Genomic DNA, 22,893 nt, shown 5'->3' on the forward strand with positions numbered 1-22,893 from the left:
CAGCTTCTACATCAAGGCAGAGAACTTCGGCGAAGCTCTGATGTGGTGGAAAGTTCGGATCGAAAGCACGAGGCGCTGCAAACCACGTATGCTGGTGACTCGACGCTGAGTATCATATTGCCATATTGCCATACGACGGACGTGGTGCTTGCAAGATAAAGTGTGCTGTTGGCGGTTGTGAACCTCCCAGGGTAAGCGTAGCGGAGTGGAGCTCTATACCACCCCTTTCCGGCTTCCTTGATGGTAGCGCTACGCTACCCGTGATCGTGATCGATTTGTTGCGACAATAGATGCATAAACAACACGAGTATATGTTTCTTGCGAGTTCGCCAACAGGCACAGCGCGAACACGTAACACCAAACTTGATTCACGTGACCCTAAAACTTCAGAGTTGACCAATCAGAGCGGGCGTCAAGGCTAGTTGAGGGCTGGTGATAGAGCTCCACTCCCTCCTCGCTGACGCCACTACCTACGCTCGAGTGTTCGCAAGCTCACACGTCGCTACGGTGGATGGCTAGCGCTCGTCGGTCGTTACGCTTAATCATGCGTTTCACGTGTTCGTTCCGAGAGTACGAGGGCGGAAGAATCGGCGAACTATACACCACGACCTGGGCACTTACGTCAGACACAGTTCCTTTGCAGCCTTGCAGGATATAAAGCATGTCATAAGTTCATTCATCGTTTCCTCTGGCGGAAAAGTCGGCGCTCTCTACACCACAACCTGGTCGGACTACGTACACCAATGTCAGGAGAATGAAGCGCAGAGCTTTGCACTTCCATGTCATCACCACGCCCCTGCTTCGTCGCCCTATACGCGCCACACGCCTATACATAGCGCCAGCCACTCAAATTCACTCAAGCCCCTCGATTCTCCGATCCGAAAAGCTTATTCTCCTTCCCAATCGAGCCGTGTCGAGATGCTTAGCTCCGGACATCTCGAAGCTTATTCTTGCGGATTTTCGAACTTCACTGGTGTTGCTGCATGGCGAGTCGTGCGTTCGGTGCAGAACATGGGAGTCCTCGGCAGCGACACTTCTAAATGGTAGAAATTCTCCGCTGTTCCTGCGGTGAGCATGCGGATGTCGGCACATGGTGGTGGCAAGTATGTGCTTATTGCTATGTAGTCAGGACTTCGTGCAGTCAGATCAGCTTATGGGCTTTATTGTGCTCATGTAGTCGTGGCTTTCTTCCTCTTGTCAGTTTTAGAGCTTTCTGGCATGCTTGTCGCGTTCTGACGTTGAGCATTTTTTGACGTTCACAGGTACATCGGTCTTATCTCTCACAGTGGCGTCGACTCTCCTCCAAGCAGGCATTGCAGCCGTGATCATCTCCTCTTTTCTGGTCGACGCAGCCGCTGTAGCTGAGCGGAACTCAGCCGTCTCAGAGGATAAGAACGATCCCACGAGCGGATCAAGTGGCTCCTGTCCTCAAATCTGGTCTCAAGTTGCCTCTCAGCTGAAATCCGACTTCTCCGGCTGCAACGACTTCGCCCGGTCCGCGATTCGTTTTGCTTTCCACGACGCTGCGGGCTACTCTTCCTCAAACTCCCAATACGCTCCAGCCTCAGGTGGCGCTGACGGCTCCTTGCTGTTGAACGACGACGAGATCTCCCGCAACACTGAGGCGCCCATGAAAGAGAATTATCGGGATCCATACCTCCTGCCATTCTACCAGAAGTACAAAGGCCAAGGCGTAGGTGCGGCTGACCTTGTGCAATTTGCGGGTGCGGTGGGAATCAAGAGTTGTCGTGGCGGACCAACGGTTAGGGCGGTCGTGGGCAGGAAGGATTCGAACCAGGCGGCACCGCAGGGGACATTACCTGCGGCATTTGGACAGGGAAGTGATTATGACTCGTTGATTCAGCTTTGGGGCCAGAAGGGGATCAGTCCGAGGGAGTTGGCAGCGTTGATGGGGGCGCGTACTGTGTCGATCAGCTTCACTGAGGACGCCAATGGGATACCACCAGGATGTGAGTTGTTGCTATCTCGTTTCGCTGTCCGGTTTTCGTACTGACTATTACAATGTCAGCTCCCCAAGACTCCGATCCTACCGTGTGGGATAACCACTATTACACCCAGACACAATCGCAGAAAGAGCCGTGGGGTGTGCACAGCTTTGCTTCAGATGTGAATCTCTCTAATGCCACCACCGAGTGCGGTCAGGCTTTCACAGACTTCGGCAAAGACTCAGGTAAGCGGCACATGGTATGATTGTGATTGATCTCGCTGACATTGTTTCCAGCGACCTGGATCTTGAAATTTTCAGCAGCAATGCAAAAGCTCAGCTTGCTCGGCATCGACTCAGAGACAGTTTCTGGCTTCACAGATTGCACCTCGTTGATCTCGTGATCAATGCGGATGAGCACCCAAGCCAGGTTCAGGCATTCTTCCTGTCCAGTTTCTTGAGCAATATCGATAGAATTAGATGCACAGTACAACTCGGTCCTGCTCAACTTCGCCGTCGCAGTCTCACAAAGGTGAATACTTCGATGACATGTTCGCGGGTCATACATAACAACGGACGCTTCGTGCCATCAAGATAGGCGTTGGCGAAAACAGCTGTTGGACAGCAAAGTCTTGCTCAACTTCGCTGTCGCAATTCGAGAACTACGACAGGTTCTGAACGCAGTATGCGACATGGTGGTTAGCCATATAAGCCGTAGACGAGCAACTGATGCCATTGCAATGGTAGTTTGCACACAATGGGTTGATGTTCACCACTGGTTGAGGTTAATCAACGGTTGATGCAAAAGCAACGGTTGTTATGAATTCACTATGCTTACAATTCAACTGATCACCACACAATGCTATCTACCGCTAGAAGTCCTCGCCTCGTCCGTGATGCGGTTTCATTTTCACAGACGAATGGTGTGCCTACTTTATGTATTCATTCCGTAATCTCACCGTTTGTGGCCCTTATGTAGTCCCTCACGCCCGCCGCAAAAGGTGTCTGCACAACAACGCCTTTGTCTCCGTACCATAGCCATGATTTTGCACTTGAAACCCTAACTGGTCGAGAACGTTCCTTCAAAAATACTCATTCGCCAATCTCTCCGCCGCATGGGTGGCGAAACCCTCCCCATTCATAGCCTTCATGATACTAGTAATGATCATCTGCAATCCAGGATATCGATCGTATGCCTCTGCGCCAAGATCCTGAAGGCTCTGTTCAAGAAGCGGGAGAGTGGCATTGAGAAAGCTCTGTCGACGTTCTCGCAAAGGCTCATCCTGCTCAAGTGCAAGTGTATAGTAGCTAACGAGGACCGACATCGACGGAAGCAAGGCGAGCACCTTGTCGTCTCCTGCAAGAGGCTCCTGACCCTCATGTTGCGCCAAACTCTTTCGACCCTTGATGTTCTGCGAGAGCGCGAAGAGGAACTCTCTGTCACGGCGTCGAAGCTTGAGTTCAGCCGGGTCGATGTCTTGCGACTCGACCCCAGCCAGCTCGGCATTGACCTCATCGACTATAGAACGAGTGAGGGCCTGAAGATCAGCCATCGCCTGGGCGCCATGATCGTATTGTGCATTGGCATCGCCAGCTCGATTGTAGAGAGGACACGGCTTGCCAGATTGCCAATGTCCATCCTCGCGTGTCGCAGGCTCTCCACATAGAACTGAACTCGCATTAGTATCTATCTTGAAGTTTTATCGGGTAGCAGATAACTGATCCAGCACCATGACACATGCACTGAAAGTTTGCTGTGCCTCGCGGTGCGTTCATCGACCCTTTAGACTTACAGCAGAAGTGCGTATTGCAGTTGCCCACGCAGGCGATATGGTTGCATCCGTCTTGCAGCTCGACAGCTACGCCGCAAGATGGGCACTTCTGGTATGCACGGCCACGTTCCAGGCCTTCGAAAGGGTCCGTGGGTTCTTCTGGCGCCGGCAAGCAGATGTGCTGCTGCGGACTCGAGGTGAAGCTGACCTCGCATTCGGGGCATGTGTGTGCATTGCAGCTCGGACAGGTCTTGGTGATACGGTGCTTCTCCTTGATGCCGAGAAAGACACCGCAACTGTCTGGTGTACTCGTGCTCTCGGCGCCGACACAGTAGAGGCGCTCGCTCAGTGGTGTGGCATACTCTTTGGTCTTTCTACTCCACAGCTCGAGGAAGGCCTTGGTAAAGAAGCGACGTATGGTCCTATCGATCTCGATAGTCTTTGCGCCCCATCTGACTGGATGGTGGAATTCGCTGGATGCTGCCTGTTCGAACTGCGGTTTGATGCCGGTGTCGAAGCATCCTCGACAGACGGTGCCGTCATGGATCGTGATTGGCGTCTCGTTTTGGATTTCGTCCGTAGACACGTCGCAGGTAAACGACGGCTTCGCTCTTGGTCGAGAGAGGGGGTCATGGCGTCGTGAGAGTGTGAGCTTCGGATGTCCAGGCATGTTTGTGTTCGTCGTCAGTGGGATGGAACTGCAAGAGACTGGTAACAAGTGCGACCAATAGGCAAACAAGCGAGCGAGAAACTGGTGGCAAGTGCGGGTGTTCTCTGCAGGGAAGAAACCACATTCGAAGATTTGTTGTGTTGAGTGTAACAAGAGGAAAACTCAAAGTCAGGATTGAAGCTTTGACCAAACTTTGCGCTGCGCGTTCACGTGCGCGAGTGAATGGTTTCATCCCTGCTTTGCGCATAGTGCATTCTCTGCAACATTCACGAACAGCGTCGACTGTAAGAATCAATCATTCGTAGCAGAGGAAATGAGTGCTAGGCTCGACATTGGATCCTGATCAGATCAAAGTCGCTTGCAGAGCAACGAGACGAGCAGACAGGCAAGACAGGAACTTGATCCCGTGCAGCGCAATCGAAGCTCTCCTATGCGTGAGCTCCTCTGTACCGCCTCTCGCAACTTTTGACGCGTTCCATTGCACGAATCCAGCAATACGGGAGGAGCCAAGCCATATCCCAACAAAACATTCTGAATAGTACGTAGCTACCCTATGCATCACATCACGCCACAAAACAAGCCGTTTGACCTCCCATTCTAGTCATCAATTCAGCCGCCAAGTCTCAATTCCCGTTGTATTCATGTTCATGCCCATAAGCGTTGCGTCCTTCAGCCAATGTTTATACTATTATGCTGGAGACCTCCAAGTTCCAGTTTTCGTTTCCCCATGCCTCGCGTTGATGTTCGCCGTTCAAAATTCGGCCAGCCTCGCCGCCGCGATCGCCGCCATGTCCTCACCCCTAGTAGCTGCTGTGACAGTAACAACGACGAGACGGAGGCGTTGGTAGCGAGTGTAGTCCACTTCCGGAATCGCAGTAAGCTGGGCGGCAGATGCTGCTGTCACAGCGTTCAAGATCTCCTGCTTCACGTCCCGCATTATCTCATCTTGCTCGAGGTGAATAGTGTAGTGCCCAACCATCTTTTTCAGCGACTTCAGCAGAGACATTACCGCCTGAGTTCCAGCATGTGGTTCTTGGCCAGCTGCCACAGCCTCTTCATGCTCGTCAGAAAGGGTGCGACTAAGCGCCACAATCCAGCGTCTGTCACTGCGCCGGAGCTTGACTTCTGGTGAGTCTGTGTCGGTGTCGTTGTTGGCGTCCAAATCAGCAATGGCCTCTTCGATCAGGTCAAGGGTCGCTTCAACGTGCAACATCTCATCCTCGTCCTCATCCTGAACTGCGTCATACTGTGCGTTCGCCTCGCCCGGTCTGTTGTAAAGGGGGCAAGGCTTTCCGACTGCCCAATGTCCATCCTCATGAGTTGCTTGTGCACCGCAGAGAAAGCAGAAGTGGGTGTCGTAATTCCCCATCTGGCAGGTGATGTGATTACATCCATCCTGTAGCTCGACTGGCGTATTGCAACCAGGGCACTTCTGATATTCCTTGCCTCGCTCTAAGTCATCGAACGGGTCTGTTGCTTGGGCTGGCTCGCTGCATGTGTGGTTGAGAGGATTGGAGCCGAAGCTGGCTTTGCAGTCGACACAGGTGTAATACTGACAGATGCCGCACTTCTTCGTCGAGCGATGCTTGGCTTGTGGACCAAGAAATGCGCCACATGGCTGCGAGGATGCCGTGCCGGCGCAGTACAGACGCTCATTGCCTGGTGTCGAGTATTCTTTCGTCTTATACGTCCAGGCCTTGAGGAATGCTCTGTCGAAATGGTGTCGAAGAGGCGCGATGTCCACAGCCTTGCCGCCCCAGCGGACTGGATAGTCGGCCTCGTTGGCGGCTGCTCGGAAGAATTGTGGTTTGATGCCGTCGTCGAAGCATTGCTTGCAGAGAAAGTCGCCCTGGATCTTGACAGGTTCGACTTCTTGATGGTCCTCCTGGCATACGCAGCAGGTGAAGGTAGTTTTGGTAATACTTGGTGGTGCCATTGGGCTCTTGCGGTTAGGTTGCGCGATGGTGAGTCTTGGTTCCTTCGGCATGTTGACTGCTGGTATTGATTGCTCGATGAAATGATGCCAAGTGTTGCGCGCCTAGATGTGAGAGTATATACCGTAAGGTGTCTTATGTTTACTGCTAAAGTGAGCTTGAAGTTAATTATGGTGCGTCAAACCATTGTTAGCTTTGTCGCGTTCACATGCTCGAGTGAAGCGCTCCATCGAACAATGCATTGACGGCAGCTCCCGCGTCCCATTCAGCATCCAGAGCTCAACATCGCTCTTCAGGTGGCATGAAGCCTTGATTGATGCGATATACTTAAGTTCCCGTTCAGGCAGCAGAGCAACCATAAAGCCGTAGATCTTTGAGACAATAGATCATCGGAGACAAAAAGGCTTGTCTCAGGAGGCAGTCGCATGAATCACTGTCCTGCGCTTGGTAAGTGATACACGCATGTCAGCAACTCCCAGATGGAATGGACCGATAACCATGTACCTGCCTCAGCTGTCATTTCGTTCACATTCGTGCTCTCTTGGCATCGCTTCGCTTCGTGCATCGTCGGTACTGCGTCCCAATGCTTCCATGTTGATGCTTTCAGCAGGCTCATCTTTCGTTTTATTGGCTTCTACCTGCCGTTTCCCGTTGTGATCGAACGAGATCTGGCTGCGGAGGAGCTGCCGTGCTGGTGTGTCAGTGGTACATTGATATGATGGATATGTAGGATAGCGGTAAGGAACGCAGAGCATGATGTGTCTAATGGCGCAAATGATTGACTTCCTTCTGACTTTTTGCTGCCGACAAGATATTCTCAAGGTCTGCTCTGCCGACTGCCGACTTCTTCCTCAAGGTCGACGGCGGCGACATTCCATCTGTCGGTGCTCCCAACTCTGTAGTCGCTCGTCACGGCAACGCTTGCCTCCTTATCAGAAGTGCCGCAGACAAGTTAACAATTGACGCCAGTATTTGTGATCAGGACTAACTCAGCCAGGCGTCCACATGGCTGTCGATAGCAGTGGAAGATGTTTACACACTACTATCGTCTCATGTATTGTTACATCTCATTAAATTCGGGGCTGCGTGAATATTAAAGATTGTAAAGTATCAGTCATCTCATACAACTCGAATTAATCAAGCAATCGCCATAGCCTCCACAAACTCCTCCCAACTCTCCCCAAAATCCTCATAAATCCTCTCCTCCGCCTGCGTCAGGAACACATACTTCGCCCTCCCCCTCACCACTTTCGCCGCCCTCCAAATCTCATCCTTCGGCACAGCATGTACCATATAACACGCCTCCTCCCTCTCAACCGCTCCAAAGCGTAACTGGTCGTATCGATCCTCAAAAACACAAACCACGTCCGGCCGCGAGCTACTCAACGCCTCATCCGGCATCGTGCCAGGATTATGAATGACCAGTCTATCACCCCGTATCCCCTCACTATTCCTTGCCCAATCACTAAGCCGCTGCATATACATATCAGCATCCGCGGAGTACCGTTCCGGCGTCTCATCGAAAAAGATGCCCTTCACGTAGATCCCTTCCTCGGTGGTGTCCTTCGGCCATTCGCTGTATCCTTGAATGTCGTACAGGACCTCATGGATGTCTCGATGGCAGTAGTCGATCCTGACGTATCCAACTGTGGTGACGTTGGGACGTGAGTTGAGCAGCGGCAGTTCGCGGAGGTAGTCTTTGTTTGGCCACCAGGGAGGTTTGCCGGGGCCGGAGTTGGGGTTGAGGATTATGAGGAGGTTCAGATGGGGGTGTTTGACGATGGCGGTGTAGAGGGGTTCCCATGTGGATTGTTTTGATGGGTGGATGTAGAGGGGGACGATGATTGTGGACTGGGGCGTCTTGTTGCTGGCGGTCCTGGCGTGGTGGCTGCCATTACTCTGCGGCCGAGAGGTCTGGTTGCCATCTTGGTCTTCGCTCCTCGACTTCGTTCTGCTTCTGAACACTCGTGATAGGCGGCGCATACTTGCTGGTGGCGAAGTCGTCCCTGATGTAGATCCGGCACAATCCTAAGCAATGTCTCATCAATAGGGCATCAATATCGAAGGTCAAGCATCAAATATCGATCATCCAACACCAGTGTCACCAAGCTGCACGCTCGACAACGGGATGTCGATACCAAGAATCATGATGTTATCATTCCATTAGTGGCTGTAATATCGCCGACAAGCTCCTCCTCCCGCTTTGTCTGGTATGCATTATTTGGTACTGCCCCGCCACACCGGCCTTCGTCCCGAGCCTCCCTGCGCCACATCTCACCTCCACCTCCTGAATTCAGCTTACATTACCACTATTACCACTACCAAGTACCTTTCACTCCTCAAGCCGTCTCCTCCATTGCGTCAACGAACTCCTCCCACCTCCCACCGAAGCTCTTGCCATCTGTTTCTGCCAAGTCGGTGGCGAAGAGATACTTGCCACGCTTACTAAGCGCCTTCACGAGATCTGTCATGCTGGCTGATTCAGGCACTGAGTTGATCATGAAGCTGCAGAGACCGCGAGCAGGAGACGCTGGGGCGTTCGCATTCAGAAAGCTTCCCAGTGCCGAGTATGGATCTTCAAAGACTGTAACGGCGTCCAGGGGAGAACCATAATCTGGAATACCAGCTGGCTTGTGGATGATCTGCAGATGCGTCAGCAACATCAATTACAGGTTCAAACGTACTCACCGTCTTGGGACTCTCTATGCCATTCGCCCCCTTCGCCCAGCCATTGATGATAGTAAGATAATCCTCAGTCTGATTGCCCCTCACATACGGCGTCTCATCGAAGAAAATGCCATTCAGCGTGCAGTTAAGCGGCATGTTCGACCAGACCGAATACTGCAGGACGTCTCGTTGAACCGCAGTCGTAGCTCTGGTACCGTTCTCCGTGGGAACGTATCCGATGGTCTGGACGTTTGGAAAAGCGGCGGGCTTCTGCAGTGCTGGCTTGAAGTGCATCAGATCGGTCATGCCGCCTGGGCCGTTGTTGGGGTTTACGATGACGGTGAAGTTGAGCTTGGGCGCTTTCTCGATGCTGGGACGAAGTCAGCACTTGCGTTTGTGTCTGGACACCTGCAGGGTTGGACTTACGCCTTGTACAACGGCTCCCAGGCGTCGTCGGTCGGATACAAGTACAATGGAAGAAGAACTGTCGCGGGCAAGCCGATTGAGCCGTCATGGTCTTTCTTGAGGATCACTGCAGTAGGAACGATGATGACAAGAAGCAAGGCCACGACCAGCATTGGCAGACCAATGCACAAACATTTTCGCGCACGGCCTCGGTTGTTGTTTGGTCTCTGTGGAAGCTCCATCGTGTTGTTTCTTCGCGATTGCTGTGTATGGTATGTTTGAGACCTGCACAGAAGACTTTGCGATGGTTTTGTTTGCACGGGAAGCTCGGAAGTGCGATACCGACAACATGGACTTGGGATATGTTGACAGCTACACTATGTGGAGCGAAGCCAAAGCCTCGTGCGGAGAAGCTACTGATGCACTGCCATAACGCCTTCGCTATGCTGTGCTGTGCTGTGCTGTGCTACGCTAAACGCCAAACGCCAAACACCGAATTTATGACGAGAAGCCTAACCGAAGAGGCTACTCTTCGACTGATCGCTGGCCTGAGACGCCTTGTAGAGGTACTGTGTACCCTCCATGGCAGCATCAACATGACCATATCCCAGAGCTTGACCCTTCAGACTGGCCAGCATCTGCGCCACCTTCAGCACGTTCTTGATCTGCCGGCCGTTGAGCTCCAGCGATGCGAGGCGTCGCATGTCGGCCTCACTCATGGTATGAGCGAGCGCGGCGGGCTTCTCTGCCCCTACGGCATCTCCTCCACCCACAGCACTGCCACCTCTGCTGTTGTGCTTGTCGAGGAATGTGTTCCAGATAGCGCGGCGCGCTTTTCCGTCCAGCTCCGCGTACTCCAGACTGATGTGAATACGACTCTGAAACGCCGCATCAAGTGTCTGGACACGGTTCGTGGTCAGGAACATGATGCCTTCGTAGTACTCGAGCACACGGAGGAAGATGGAGACCAGCTTGTTTCTCTCGAGCTCGTGGAGGTTGCGTTGCTCCAGGAAGACGTCTGCTTCGTCGATGAGGAGAATTGCGTTCCATCTGGTGCACATTTCGAGGAAACCTGGCGGAGAAGAATGTTAGCAACTCCATGACATTTCGAGTGGTCCGCACTTGTGTGTACGAGCGAAAGCAGGACACGGACCTTCAAGCTTCGCCTCGATCGTGCGCGAGTGGAGACCCAGGTCGCCTGCAGCCAGCATGTACAGCTGGAAGAGGCAAATGTCAGCTTGGCTCTGCAAGTTCGCATCGATGTAGGACGTACCGGCACACGCATCTCCTCCGCAACACTCTCCGCAGTCAAGGTCTTGCCAACACCAGGTGGACCGCAGAGCAAGATGATCATGCCCTGCCGGAACACAGTGCGTCAGTATTACTCAAGAGCCATGTGTGTTCTGGGTACCATACCTTGCCCTTTCCAGCGATCACATCGTCGAACTGGTCTCTGCTGTCCTTCTTTGTGGTTGTGAAGCCAAGCAAAAGCTCCTTCTGCATATCAAAAAACGTTAGCCATGCTCAACGCCATGTGGCTCATTGGTACTGAGCCATAAATAGTGCGCACATTTTCAATTTGGCAATGTGGCTCTCTCTTCGGAACTTACCTGGTTCTTTGGCAGTACGAGGGCTTCGAAAGCTTGTTCGGAGAAAGTGATGTCCTGCACAGAGTTGACGAAGAAGTTGAGCCAGATCTTCTCTTTCAGGGCGTAGCCGCGGACAAGGGGTACGCAAAGCACCTTGTGCTCATCCGACAGTGGTGGTCGGGTCTTGGCCTGCTGCTCCTCTTCGAAGAAGCCATCAGCGGGCATTCCTCCGTCATCGTAGTCGACTGGGTTGCTGAAGATTTGGTTCTTGCCATCCGAGATCCTGATAGTGTTGGCGAACATGGCGGCCGTCATACCTGGGGGTGGCATGATACCTGGTGCTGAAGCAGCCGTGTAATCCCCGCGAGCGTGGAGTGGTGTGAGGTAGATAGCCTGATGCGGGTTGAAGCGATTGAAGCCGAATGTGTCGATGACGATGCGACCTTTGACAGTGGTGGGTTCCTTGTGGCCCTGGGAATTGAGCTTCCAGCCGACACCTACGAGCAAGAAGATGTCAGTGCTGCTCGAGTAACAGAAGGCTCAGTCTGGAGGACTGATACTTGACATGGAGTGAGGCACCTGCGCCAATCCATTGTCACTGCTACCACTCACCGTTGTAGTTGCGATAGTTAGAGCCTGCAAGAGCCTCGATCTTAGCGCCACGCTCGATCAGCTTGGCCTTCAAGTCTTCCGGGCTGTCATGATGCTCAAGAGGGAATGAGGCGAGACATGGTATCCAGCGGTCATACCCACAGGCACATGTGGTGGGATGTCGCTGTCAGGTGTTTGCTTGCGATCCCGTGTTGGCTTGTGATCGCCATCGCTGTCTGATGTGCTGTCGCCCATCTCCACGTGCATCCTGGTGCGAGTCGGAAGACTGATATCCCTAATATCAGTGCCACGCCCTGCCGCCATGAGAGCCTGCGCCATGTCGTCTGTGAGATCCATGTTTGTGGGATGTCGTGGTGTGGGCGCGGATGAGGCTTGAATCTAGACGCGGATTTAGATATGCAAGTTGCTGCAGGCCCCTGCGCCCCAAACAACGCCCGACCCACTCACTTCCTGAGGCATCCGTGCATCATGCATCATGTAGACAAACGTGTTCACCAACGACAAGATATACTGAGCGAAGAGGATGGAGTATGAATAAAGCAAGAGATGGAATAGGACAACGCGTGTGGGAAATAATATTTGCCACAACGGTCTATGGCATGAGGGAATGAGCCAAGATCAACAAAACTGTCGTGCAGTCTGGACAGGAAACAGAATGGGGTATGGGCAGCCGGGGAGAGCATACGCTGCATGGAGGTACTTGCTGGGCGAGAGACCATGGCTATCAAGAAGAGGACCACCCGCAGGAGGCCCAAGGAGGAGCACTGGTCGCAAGGGGCGAATGATGGGCAAGAGCCCGTTGATATCAAGGGTAGTGGCACTGGTAGGAGTCCTACAAAGGCGGCTTGAGAATAAGGCTACTAGATTGCAAGGCATCAAGTATCCCCTCGTCTGCTTGAATCCTTCGAGGCAACCATCTTCACGTCACAGGGAGATCTTGAAGATGGTTGTTGCGATCCAGCCCGGGGCCGGACTCGCGTGCTGCCTTGGAGGGGAGCCCTCTGGAGTTGGAGGACTTCATGGCTATCATGCTGATGGTTCGCGGATAACACACTCGACAACTGTATCTTGAGGTACACGGCGACAACACGGAAACAGCAGCCCAGCAGGTTTGCAGTACCCCTGCTTAAGATTGCACGAACAGCATGTCTGCATTACTGGGGAGCAGAGAGTAGAGATCGGACCGCGATATAGGATGCAGTGACGGCAACGCGAATAATACAGCCTCTTCGGAGGTAGCACGAGCTGTGGAACGCTGGATACCTCGTTACCGTGCTGAGTATCTCGCCGCGACCTTTGACGCGTTAACGAGCAGAAGAGAAGGGCACCACGGGACTTCGACAGCAACGACTCCACATTGTTGGAAAAACATTCCCTGTGACACATGGATGTTGGGATCACACCGCTAGCTGCGCAGGTCGCAGCAGATCATATCGCAACGAAACATGTGATTGCGTGGGAAAATTTCTCCACGTGAGCTTATCTCGATGCCGGATCGTCTGAGAGATCTTAGCAGAGCTCACCTGCCATGTTCGAGGTTCCATCTCTACGGTCTGCAAGAGGTGCCAAAGCAGTGTTTGCTGCTGCTTTGGCAGTACTCAGATATCGAAGCCCAAGAAGATGAACCTCACACCAGATGGCTTCAGAGGAGCAGCAAACATTGCTCTTGTCTCTAAAGTGCGCCAAATCTTCATCTATCCAATATTCTTCTCAACGACGCCTCCGTGACCAGCATCTGAAGTATGCTCCACCAAGATCACTGCCCAGGAAATCCGTACTGACATGTTCGTAGTGGAGAAATCGGCTCAAGGGCAAGGTAATCACGACGAGGGCGCCAATCTTGACTATCTGGCTGGAAACATCAAGGTGAAAAGTAAAGACGATATTATTGCCGAGCAGGGCGATCAAATCACAGCTATGGAGAAGCACCTGAAAAGTAAGGATGTGAAGATCAAATACTGGCATGGCAGACTGCTATCCTTGCAGAAGGCGGCTCGAGAAGTTTTGGGAAAGCCAGGAGTCATTGATGATCTTGACAGGCTGAGCAAAGAAGTCAATCGGCCGGATAATGCTACGATGTTCTTGCCAGAGATGAGGGGGCAGGGTGATCCGTAGCACAGCGAAGTGCAATGCTCTCGCTTCAGACAATACATGAATGCCCAAACAGTCTACAGCGCATCTCATCTCCTCAGAAGCTATTGTCTTGTGGCATTGTAGCCTTGGAGGAGCGCTCATGACAATGGCTTCGACCATACCTCACTTTCGCTGTGCTCTGAGTGAAGTATGGTCAACAATAGACCTCCTCTGGCGTATTGTAGCTTTTGCAATATATTTGAATCGCCTGACCGTTCCATGCTGTTGTCCAACATACCATCGCCACCACTCTCTATCCACCGCAGCAACCAGCCATCATCGCAAAGAACGACTCCCCACCACAACAACCATGGCATCGCACGGCGCGTACAGCGCAAATCTTCCAGGCAGCTCAGGGTACGATACTACCTGCTAGTCCCTCAAGAGCCCCTGACCGACATCGCCATAGCGCAGAATCAACAATGATGCTGAGACACGGCAACGAAGCGCAGATGGCGCGCCTTTGGTCGCGAGGCCAACGCGCAACCCCAATCGCACCACCACCACCACCACCACCACCACCACCACCACCACCACCACCACGACGTAAGTACACTGCACTCTTCGTATGCTGTGAACTCTTACTGACTGTATGTAGCACAACCACTCACGAAGAAGGAGAAGATGAAGAAGTGCCTTCGGGCCATGAAGGAGAAGCTGGCGGCGCTGGTCTTCGGCATCAACAAGAAGTAGAGGAAGCAGGATTTTTCTGGCGCGTAGCGCCTCATACACAGAGATACTTCGAAGATATCGTTGATAGCAAGGCAGTCGCCATGAATGCATGCATGTTCTTCGTTGTTGTGGCTGTTGAAGTTCTCTGCGTATGATCCTTGGCAGCCGTTACGCTGCGCGCCCTATCGTTCGAAACGCGTCTGTAGATCCTTAAAGTGACGCTACATCGTGTCACAATAGTAAATATCACTTTCGCGAAACCCCCATGCTCCCTCACATCGATTTGGTTCGATACAACTCGTCGCCTTCACGCAACGGCAACGATCTGCGTCAACAGCACCGGCTGCTGCGTCTTACTATCGCGGCCACAGTACACATCAACGGTGAGACCTCCCTTCTCTAGAGCAATTAGGAGCCTTCGCTGCGGTGATGACAACTACTGCTACCCATTCCAAGCTCGACGCGGCTCCCACGCCGCAGATGAGGGAAAATTCAGTATCTGATCAGCTGAAATGCACCAACATGATCTTTGCTCCACTCTTAGATGCATGAACCGGACTGACCAAGATCTTCAGTGCGAGAAATACTTATAACAAGCTACCATGGTGACTCTCACTTGTCTCGCATAGCAGAGACTCCCGAGCAATGATGACCACCCACGAATCCACTTCCACCAACAGAGTAGCCTCGTGCTACGCTGCTGCAAATACAACGGCCCCTAATTGTGCTTCGGAACGATGGTTGAACATTTGTTGATGAGATTTCCCATACTTTGGCTGACTGGTGCTCATCCTTTGCAGGTTCGACGGCAGAGAAGAGGACATACATGCGACCACTGCGATTGCTTACCTGCGTGATGTCCGGTGAGCTCAAGGACGCGTGTTTGACAGAACCAAGAGCAGGAGGACGCGCGGTTGAGTTGAGTCAATGCAGATCATGCGGTGAGAGTAACCTGGGCAATTCAAATACTCTGGCACAGTCAAGAGAGCGTTGAAGCAAGCTGAGGCCCAGCCACCGGCAGGTGAAGGTGAAGATGGCTCTGCTTCCAGCATCCGATCGACGAGCTAGCTATGAAGATACAGTAAAATGTGCTGTTGGCGGTTGTGAACCTCCAAAGGTAAGCGTAGCGGAGTGGAGCTCTCTACCAACCCTTCTAGACTGCAAAGTAGCGTGCGATCCACGCTACCGCTACCCGACGTACAGTGCTTATTATACGACGACATAGGCGTTAGCGACGAGTATATGTTTGCGAGTTCGCCAACAGGCACAGTGCGATAGGTCACGTGACCCTAGAGCTCGAAAGTTGACCAATCAGAGCGGGCGCCAAGGCTAGTTGAGGGCTGGTATAGAGCTTCACTCCCTCGCTGACGCCTCACCTACGTACTCGCAAGCTCGTACTCCGGTGTGGCTAGCGCTCGGTCGCTACGCTTAATGACACTATGTAGCTGCTACTCAAAGGTCTGTTGGATACAGAGTCGGCCACGGTCAGGACGCGTCTAACGAGACACCTTTCCTGCCTCGAGGCTGTTTGGACAATCTTCACACACTTGAGCCAATGCCATGTTGTCTACTGACCTGTGCTTCACAAATCCACCACGCATCGCATCGCGTGCGGAGGATGAGATATGTATCGACTTGTGCCATCGTCAACGCCCAAGCCCTTTGCCATTCCATGCCAGCTCCTTTCGCTGCCAGCCCGCCCCTTGCTGGCACTGACGTCTATGTATTTCTCTGCTCTTCCTCATGTAGGCTCCGCGTTGTCCGTTCTCAGCCTCCATCCTCCTCTTACACGTCACAGCTCCGGCTAGACCGTCAACCGCATCACAAGCTCGAGCGTTGATCCAAGTTCGATGGCGGGTGAAACCATTAGATGGAGCGCAGAGGGTCGTTACACTTGACCGGGAAGGGCGAAGGATAAGGATCAGAAGGCGGTGTCAATGGTGCATAATATTCGAGGTGGCGGCGATTGGAGTCAATAGAGCTTGAGGGATAGATGGTGTGGCGAATCGACTCGTATATAGGTGACTGCCAGCATACCATCTTGAGAGCTTGTGTCTGTCCTGGAGCTCTTGCCGCACCTCTGCGGAAGTTGATTGTCGCTCTATACCAGCTGTCAGATCATAGACGGCCATCAAGTTTGCAGAACAACAAAGCTGCGCGAATCTTCTTGTTTGCTTCGCCGAAGCCGAAGGACATGACGCATCTGTCAACGATCAAGACGCGTGGTTCCATCCTCTCCAATACTCAAGGAACATGGATGTGGCTGATCTGGGTGCAGACACTGGCTTGAGCTTGATGAAGGCGTGCAGCAAGGTGGTCATACGAGGTACAAGTGCTCTGTAGACAGCACAGCTGCAGTACAACTGTCTCACCAAACGCGCATCGATGGGACGAAGGCTTTCTCCACAACAAAGCCTCAAGAGTGGTAAGCACTGTAGATAGAGTAGAGCCAGTATGAAGACCTCTCTACCTGGAAGCTCCAGTCGATATGTGAGGAAGCAGATGGAGGGCGAGAGAATGCTGTACGGACCACTAGTAAGCACAGCTAAGCTTATTTGTGGTTAAGGTATATATTCCCTCAAACTGTTGCTGATTTTGTCGGGGTGGGTCTTGCTAACCCACCCCGACAAGTTCCTGGTATTACACTACTAATTATTATTAATAGTGTTGCCCTCAGGGCCTTGGGAAAGCGCCGGTATCTGAACCACAGAAACCAGTCCCACGGCGCCCCTACGGGGAAAGGACCTCTCCTTTTGCGATTTGAACGTATGTGCTGTGAGTTCGATCCACGACAGGAGTAACACTTTCACTGTTTCAGGTCATGAGAGCTTGGAGCTTTGGCGATCACGCAATGAGCGCAGAGTCCAGTCTACAGGCTGGCATCAATCACAACAGACAGCATAAATCACGACAGAGAGCATCAATCATAACGATCTTCTTTTTTGCAAGACGCGTGTCAGCTCACAAATCCGCGTAGAGACCCAATGCAAGCATGGCAGGTTGCCAGTGTGTTGGGTTAGCGTATATCTCATTGAAGCTGCAGATAGCTTCCAATGTCACTGGCGCTCCCACTTCGACGTTATGGCTTTTCAAACGCGCCACATAGACGCGCTCTTTCGTGTTTTGGTCGTAATGCTTTGTGCCAAACAAATATATTGCTTTTGTGGAAATGCGTGCCGCATAGGTGGCCATCGTGCACTTTTCTACAGTCGATCGCGTTCCATGCGGAGCTTTGCTGATCATATCCTGTAGCAGGATTGTCAAGTTTTGCTTTTTGCACTGCTGTCTGACACCGCCATATGCGGAAAGCCTGTGATATGCCAAGACTTTTCATGCCAGCGGTGGCACCAAGAACGCGTTCGCCGCAGTTCCGTGAGCCGAAGTCCAAAGTATTGCTGCGTCAAACTACTTGAATTTCTCACTCGACTTTCATTTCCATACTACCTCGCAGGCATCACACTCGCCATGGCTCCTAGCAGGAAGAGGAAGGGTAATACGACAGCTGGTGGAAACAACAAGCGCGCTAAGAACGCGAAGCGCAGCGACAGGAGCAGCGTTACCATGCCCAGCTCCCCCATGTTACGAACCTCCACCTCCACGGAGCAGCTTCTCCCGCCGAAGTTGGGCACCTTGCCCATCGAGATCCTTGAACAGATCGTGGAAGACATGAGTCTCGAAGACCAGGTGCATTTTGCATCAGCTGCAATCGAGGGCGGCTACATCCACATCGTCGACACGCTCATTGCGATCAACGTCGAAGTTATCCTCATAATTCTCAGGCAGATTGGCGGCTTTCCACAACTTCCAGCATTCGCCAACGAGCCTCTCACCATCTCAGGTTGTCTGATGACAATCGAGGGCCGTACCAACATGGACAGGCCTAGCGCCACCTCTTTAGCGCAGCTAGGTATCACCGACTTGACCGCCACGTACAGCACACTATTCCAGGCCATCGGTACAGACCCAGCGCAAGTGGACGCTACAACGGTCTATCACCCGCGTCAGGCCGAGCACACCCAACTCCGTCGACTTCGAGCCAACGACGAGCTGGTACGATACTGCCAGGATGGAGGAAAGGGGCGGATACTACTATGGCCATTGCGCCTTTTCGTCGACATTGACGCCTTACCACAGGTTGACGATATCTGCAGAAAGTGCTTTGCTCGGTCACCTTTCGGGACACGCCATTATCCGTTCCTCTACTGCGACGAATGCTTGGAGACGCGATTCGAGGGCAACGAGCTGATCCGTGAGTATACGAGACACGATATACGTACGGCAATTGCTGACAGGTAAAAGGCTTCGCGGATGTAGACCATTTCATGGCGCCAGTCAAGAAGGATCCAACACCAACTTTCGCTCGTGCACTCGATCACCCTTGGCTATGCTTGATCGGGAACAAGAACACAAGACGCATGCCCGGGCAGCCAGGGCCAGGCCCATGGATTACTCGAGATCATCTCCCCTTCCTCTTCCGCATGCGATGCAACGCCAACTTACCCGAGGGAGTGATTGGCCCAGTTATCAAGCTGGAATGTCTTCTGCCCAGCCGTGCCATGGATAATGCACTCATCAAGCGCTACGATGCTTGCATGATCTGCATCAACAATGCTCAGGAGGTCATCGGTACACAAGAGCGGGCGCTACCTTTGCCTCCTTGGCATCCCGTTGGGCATCCCCGGAGAGTACAACGCACTAGTCGAGGCCGTATTGGTGTGCATGACATGGTTCGGATGCGTGGTATGCGGCGTAAGGAGTGGTTCGAAGCGGCGTTTGAGGCAGCCGCCACCTCTTACGATTGGTGGCATGCTACTAAGCAGAGGCGAGCAGCTTGGAACCGAGCCCGTTGGTCGTCTGTAACGAGAATGGATATTGAGGCCATCGGCCGGCCGTAGCTGGATGATTCTGAGTACTCGGGTACTCAAGAGCAAACATCGTTGCAGAGCGACAGAGCACCAGGATAGGAGGTATGATTACACCTGCTACGAGGTGAGCCCGTCTTGTATGCAGTGCTTCCTCCAGCACAGGGCTATGTCCAAAGCGTTACTCTCGTTAATGCTACTGCTGGACTGGACATTTCCATAGCAAAGCAAACTCACCTCCACTTCATCCGTTCCTGTTCAGTATCCTACACTCTTCACGTTGTCCTCTTACTATCATGCTCCATACCCTCCCTCAGTCTCCTTCACCACTTCACCCACAAAAGTCCTCTGCTTCAACCCCTCAATCCGCTCTCTAATGTCCCGTATCTTGTGCATGATAGCGACGGTATAGTACTTTGCACTCTGCGGCGAAATCCTACTGAGCTCTACAACATCGAAGACCCTGAGAAATAGCACTCCGGGCAAGCCCTCGATCGTGATATGTTTGCTCCTTGCTTCTGTAACGATGGCATTATTGAGATTCTCAGCAGCACGAAGTACCCACAAGACATAGAGGGCTGCAGAGTGTGCCAGTTCTGAGCGGATCTCGCTTTCCTTAAAAGGATGCTCGTTGCTGGGGTTGCTGAGGGCATCGTCGATCCGTTGTCTGAGGAGTTGGATCGTTGGAGGCTGGGAAACATCAGTCATTTGTGCTGCCATCCATACTGCCCTTGCCACCAAAGCCCGAAAAGTCCAGAGTCCACTCCAGCGGCAACGTGCCCTTCTTGGCGCCGTCTGGAGAGTCGATCGCGTCGCCAGATAGCCAGCTGTATCCGGCCTTGAGCATCACGTTCGCGGTGATGGTGAATGTGCCCCAACCTAGGCGGCGGATGTCGTACGGGGGACGACCGCGGATGATGCGAGGCGGGTTGAAGGTAGGGTGGAGATCGATGTGGACTTCTTCGATCATTTCTGGGCGGCTGGGTCTGACGAAGAAGGTCCAGTCGTGCTGGTTGGCGTCGGAGGCTTCGATCTGGTGGTGCCTGTTGCCGATGTAGACGGTCATTGTCTGGATCCCTCCTTCGCGGCCTTCACTGAGGGTGTCGTTTTCCTCTTCTACGCGTCTTCTCCTTGCTGTGCGTGGGTACGCTGTGTCAAGATGGTTGCCTCGGGCGGCGTCGAGGGCTGCTGATGTCTGCTGTCGACACATTGGGCATTTTGCTTCCAGGCCTGCTACTGCGTCGAACGCTACTGGCTCCTCGTCGACATCGACGATGCTCATCTGTGATGTCACGGAGACGTCTGTCCAGTGTGCCATGCATGCATGATTTGCACATCTGTCCAACAGAAGGATGTTAGCCATGCTTGAACGCCACGGGGGTCGGAGGAATCCTCCGCAGACACTGCTGAGTATGGGCTGCAGCTGGCATATCTGGATCGACCGATGGCTTCTACTCCACTCACTTACCGTGTGGTTGCAGGTCGTCTTGACAGGCTGATGCAGTAGTTGTTGACAGATGGGGCAGAGGTCATCTTCATCGATCGTCTCTCTGAGGTGTTCTGGCGTTGTTGGAAGTGGTGGTATGGCTGCCAACCTGGCTGCTCTCGTTGCCTTGCGCTCGTTACTCTCGTTCTCTCGCATAATACGGCCTTCTGCCAGTATGTCGCAGCCATGTGCTCGCTCCTCATTCACGGTAGCTCCTCTGCGCAACGATCCTTGCAGGCCTTCGGATAGTAGTCCTTGTGTGCGTCTCTGCGATCTCCGTGGAACAGGCCGGTCGAAGTCCATGTTGGAGATGTGTGTTGTTGTTGTTACTGGGAGAGTGGTACAGCGACTTTGGCTTTAACTGTATCTGACCCCAAGGCAGCCAACTCATATCGATAAATACGGTCTGTGGAGTACGCAGCCGGTACACAAGATGTGGCGTGCAACGTTCGCGTGTTGTCCTCGTCTCGGGGTTGTCAGTGGCAAAGTTTGCCACCTCCAACGAACTTCTCTTCATCGTTGCAGTAGTCCAATATCATCAAGTTCAGGCTTGATTGCACTAGGAAGGCCTTCATGCCACCAACGATATTGGTGAAAGAATCTGGTAGAGGGCATCGGAGAAGAGTATGGGGAAAGAGCTTCGGAGAGAGTGTTAGGAAGGAGGACGAGAAGCCAATATCACAAAGCTCGTCATTGATGGCAGCTTGTCTGGGATATCATACATCATTACAAGTCATATTTGCGTGCCTTGATGCACAGCGATGAAGCTTACAGCTATCTACTCAACCTCGCCATTCTTCCTGAGTGCTCTGCTCTTCAAGAACGGGGACTTCCGGTAGCCTGGGAACCGCTCCAATTGTGCCTCATCGATAGCTTCGAGCTGCGGGCAGCTAAGCTGCGTAACGATGCTGCCGATAGTATCCTGGAGCGTGCCAAGGACGTTGTCAAGGAGCAGATCAGCCTTGACCTGAGCAGCAGTCTGGAAAGCGAAGCAGCCAAGGTTGTTGCCCTTGAGAAGATCGGCGCTGTTGAAGAGTCCGCCAGAAAGATCCTCAACGTTGACTCCCGCGAAGTTGTTGGTCTTGCCATCGAGGTTTCCACCAATGTCGAGGAACTTTGGGTGCAGTGCAGCGAAGTTGAGGACATCGCCGAGGAAGTACGGGATTGTGTATGGCGCGGTAGTGGAGCGGCGGTACCAGTTCTCTGGGATTCGCTCGTAGCCGAATGGCGCAGTGTAGGCACCGTTCTCGCCAGCAATACCAAACCACGATGCGACGGTGTCATATGACAGTGTTCCAATAGGGTCCTCGGCCGAATGGTTGGCCATGAATCGGTAGATGAAGGCGAACGCAGCAGGTTGCACCAAGAGACCGGGGAAGGGGCCGTTGAAGAAGTATGGGTTGTTGGCGACTTGTCGATCGAATCGTTGAGATCGGTATTCAGCAAGACTGTCGAGGGTGACGAAACCACCTGGCGATGCGTTGATCATGTCTTGAAATTGCGAAGCTTGGGTAATGTAGTTGTTGCCGGACTCGTACAAGTCTGGTCGGGTTGGGCTGACATCGTTCTCGTACTTGTTGTGGGAACCGATGAGACCATTGCCCTTGGAGGCGAGAAGCCCGCCAATACCTGGACCTGGAGTACCGCCCATCGACCATGCCATTAAATCGCCGGAGTCGATCAGGGCACCAAGGATTGCGAGGAAGGCAGCAAGGTCAGCGCCCATGCCGACGACCTCCATGGTGGCATCGATGTACTGCTGAACAGTTGCGTACCCGTTGTGTGGCAAGAAGCCGCTGAGATGTCGTTAGCATTGTCTGCTGGATTAGGTTCTTCTGAAGTCTGCTTACTGGTTGGCAAAGGCATTCAGACCCGGGCACACGCCGCGCAGGTCGTTTGGGCCTGGCGCTACCCATTCGTGTCCACTGCCAGGACCAACATCGATGAGCTGCTTCGACGCATCGAAGGTCGGAATGGCCTCGAAAAGGCCAGTAGCTGCATCAGCACCAGCCTGTCGCTTGCCGATGAGTTGGCTCGCGCGGGCCTGCATCTCTGGATCACTCTGGAATTTCTCAATGAACTCCAAAGGGAAAGCAGCCGCCAAAGGCAGCGCGCCCATGAGCGCAGACGATGTCGAGAATCTCAT

The 22,893-nt window shown here is 53.0% G+C and overlaps 11 protein-coding genes across 11 annotated transcripts; 4 read left to right on the top strand and 7 right to left on the bottom strand.

The window, feature by feature from the left end:
- Nucleotides 1-1,090: 1,090 nt before the first annotated feature.
- Nucleotides 1,091-2,349, top strand: CLAFUR5_03971 (Versatile peroxidase VPL2; the record flags this gene model as incomplete). The annotated part of the gene is made up of 4 exons (XM_047903119.1): nucleotides 1,091-1,103; nucleotides 1,263-1,970; nucleotides 2,030-2,191; nucleotides 2,243-2,349. The coding sequence occupies 4 exons, from the start codon at nucleotides 1,091-1,093 to the stop codon at nucleotides 2,347-2,349; spliced, it is 990 nt and encodes a 329-aa protein (XP_047760746.1).
- Nucleotides 2,350-3,027: 678 nt separating this feature from the next.
- CLAFUR5_03972 (uncharacterized protein) lies at nucleotides 3,028-4,387 on the bottom strand (the record flags this gene model as incomplete). Its single annotated transcript, XM_047903120.1, has 2 exons — nucleotides 3,028-3,614; nucleotides 3,739-4,387. The coding sequence occupies 2 exons, from the start codon at nucleotides 4,385-4,387 to the stop codon at nucleotides 3,028-3,030; spliced, it is 1,236 nt and encodes a 411-aa protein (XP_047760745.1).
- Nucleotides 4,388-5,138: 751 nt separating this feature from the next.
- On the bottom strand, nucleotides 5,139-6,374 carry CLAFUR5_03973 (uncharacterized protein; the record flags this gene model as incomplete). Its single annotated transcript, XM_047903121.1, has 1 exon — nucleotides 5,139-6,374. One exon carries the CDS (start codon nucleotides 6,372-6,374, stop codon nucleotides 5,139-5,141), a length of 1,236 nt encoding a protein of 411 aa, XP_047760744.1.
- Nucleotides 6,375-7,458: 1,084 nt separating this feature from the next.
- Nucleotides 7,459-8,304, bottom strand: CLAFUR5_03974 (uncharacterized protein; the record flags this gene model as incomplete). The annotated part of the gene is made up of 1 exon (XM_047903122.1): nucleotides 7,459-8,304. One exon carries the CDS (start codon nucleotides 8,302-8,304, stop codon nucleotides 7,459-7,461), a length of 846 nt encoding a protein of 281 aa, XP_047760743.1.
- A 356-nt stretch (nucleotides 8,305-8,660) lies between these two features.
- Nucleotides 8,661-9,635, bottom strand: CLAFUR5_03975 (uncharacterized protein; the record flags this gene model as incomplete). Its single annotated transcript, XM_047903123.1, has 3 exons — nucleotides 8,661-8,963; nucleotides 9,010-9,358; nucleotides 9,415-9,635. The coding sequence occupies 3 exons, from the start codon at nucleotides 9,633-9,635 to the stop codon at nucleotides 8,661-8,663; spliced, it is 873 nt and encodes a 290-aa protein (XP_047760742.1).
- Nucleotides 9,636-9,905: 270 nt separating this feature from the next.
- On the bottom strand, nucleotides 9,906-11,930 carry CLAFUR5_03976 (uncharacterized protein; the record flags this gene model as incomplete). The annotated part of the gene is made up of 7 exons (XM_047903124.1): nucleotides 9,906-10,465; nucleotides 10,547-10,610; nucleotides 10,667-10,750; nucleotides 10,810-10,890; nucleotides 11,004-11,479; nucleotides 11,595-11,669; nucleotides 11,732-11,930. The coding sequence occupies 7 exons, from the start codon at nucleotides 11,928-11,930 to the stop codon at nucleotides 9,906-9,908; spliced, it is 1,539 nt and encodes a 512-aa protein (XP_047760741.1).
- Nucleotides 11,931-13,376: 1,446 nt separating this feature from the next.
- CLAFUR5_03977 (uncharacterized protein) lies at nucleotides 13,377-13,709 on the top strand (the record flags this gene model as incomplete). Its single annotated transcript, XM_047903125.1, has 1 exon — nucleotides 13,377-13,709. One exon carries the CDS (start codon nucleotides 13,377-13,379, stop codon nucleotides 13,707-13,709), a length of 333 nt encoding a protein of 110 aa, XP_047760740.1.
- A 328-nt stretch (nucleotides 13,710-14,037) lies between these two features.
- Nucleotides 14,038-14,420, top strand: CLAFUR5_03978 (uncharacterized protein; the record flags this gene model as incomplete). The annotated part of the gene is made up of 3 exons (XM_047903126.1): nucleotides 14,038-14,084; nucleotides 14,137-14,273; nucleotides 14,326-14,420. 3 exons carry the CDS (start codon nucleotides 14,038-14,040, stop codon nucleotides 14,418-14,420), a joined length of 279 nt encoding a protein of 92 aa, XP_047760739.1.
- Nucleotides 14,421-17,864: 3,444 nt separating this feature from the next.
- On the top strand, nucleotides 17,865-19,294 carry CLAFUR5_03979 (uncharacterized protein; the record flags this gene model as incomplete). Its single annotated transcript, XM_047903127.1, has 2 exons — nucleotides 17,865-18,648; nucleotides 18,699-19,294. 2 exons carry the CDS (start codon nucleotides 17,865-17,867, stop codon nucleotides 19,292-19,294), a joined length of 1,380 nt encoding a protein of 459 aa, XP_047760738.1.
- A 667-nt stretch (nucleotides 19,295-19,961) lies between these two features.
- CLAFUR5_03980 (uncharacterized protein) lies at nucleotides 19,962-21,050 on the bottom strand (the record flags this gene model as incomplete). The annotated part of the gene is made up of 1 exon (XM_047903128.1): nucleotides 19,962-21,050. One exon carries the CDS (start codon nucleotides 21,048-21,050, stop codon nucleotides 19,962-19,964), a length of 1,089 nt encoding a protein of 362 aa, XP_047760080.1.
- Nucleotides 21,051-21,525: 475 nt separating this feature from the next.
- Nucleotides 21,526-22,893, bottom strand: CLAFUR5_03981 (Dothistromin biosynthesis peroxidase dotB; the record flags this gene model as incomplete). Its single annotated transcript, XM_047903129.1, has 2 exons — nucleotides 21,526-22,543; nucleotides 22,598-22,893. 2 exons carry the CDS (start codon nucleotides 22,891-22,893, stop codon nucleotides 21,526-21,528), a joined length of 1,314 nt encoding a protein of 437 aa, XP_047760081.1.

Source organism: Fulvia fulva, chromosome 4 (genome assembly GCF_020509005.1).
Source record: "Fulvia fulva chromosome 4, complete sequence".
NCBI classification, from domain to species: Eukaryota; Fungi; Ascomycota; class Dothideomycetes; order Mycosphaerellales; family Mycosphaerellaceae; genus Fulvia; species Fulvia fulva.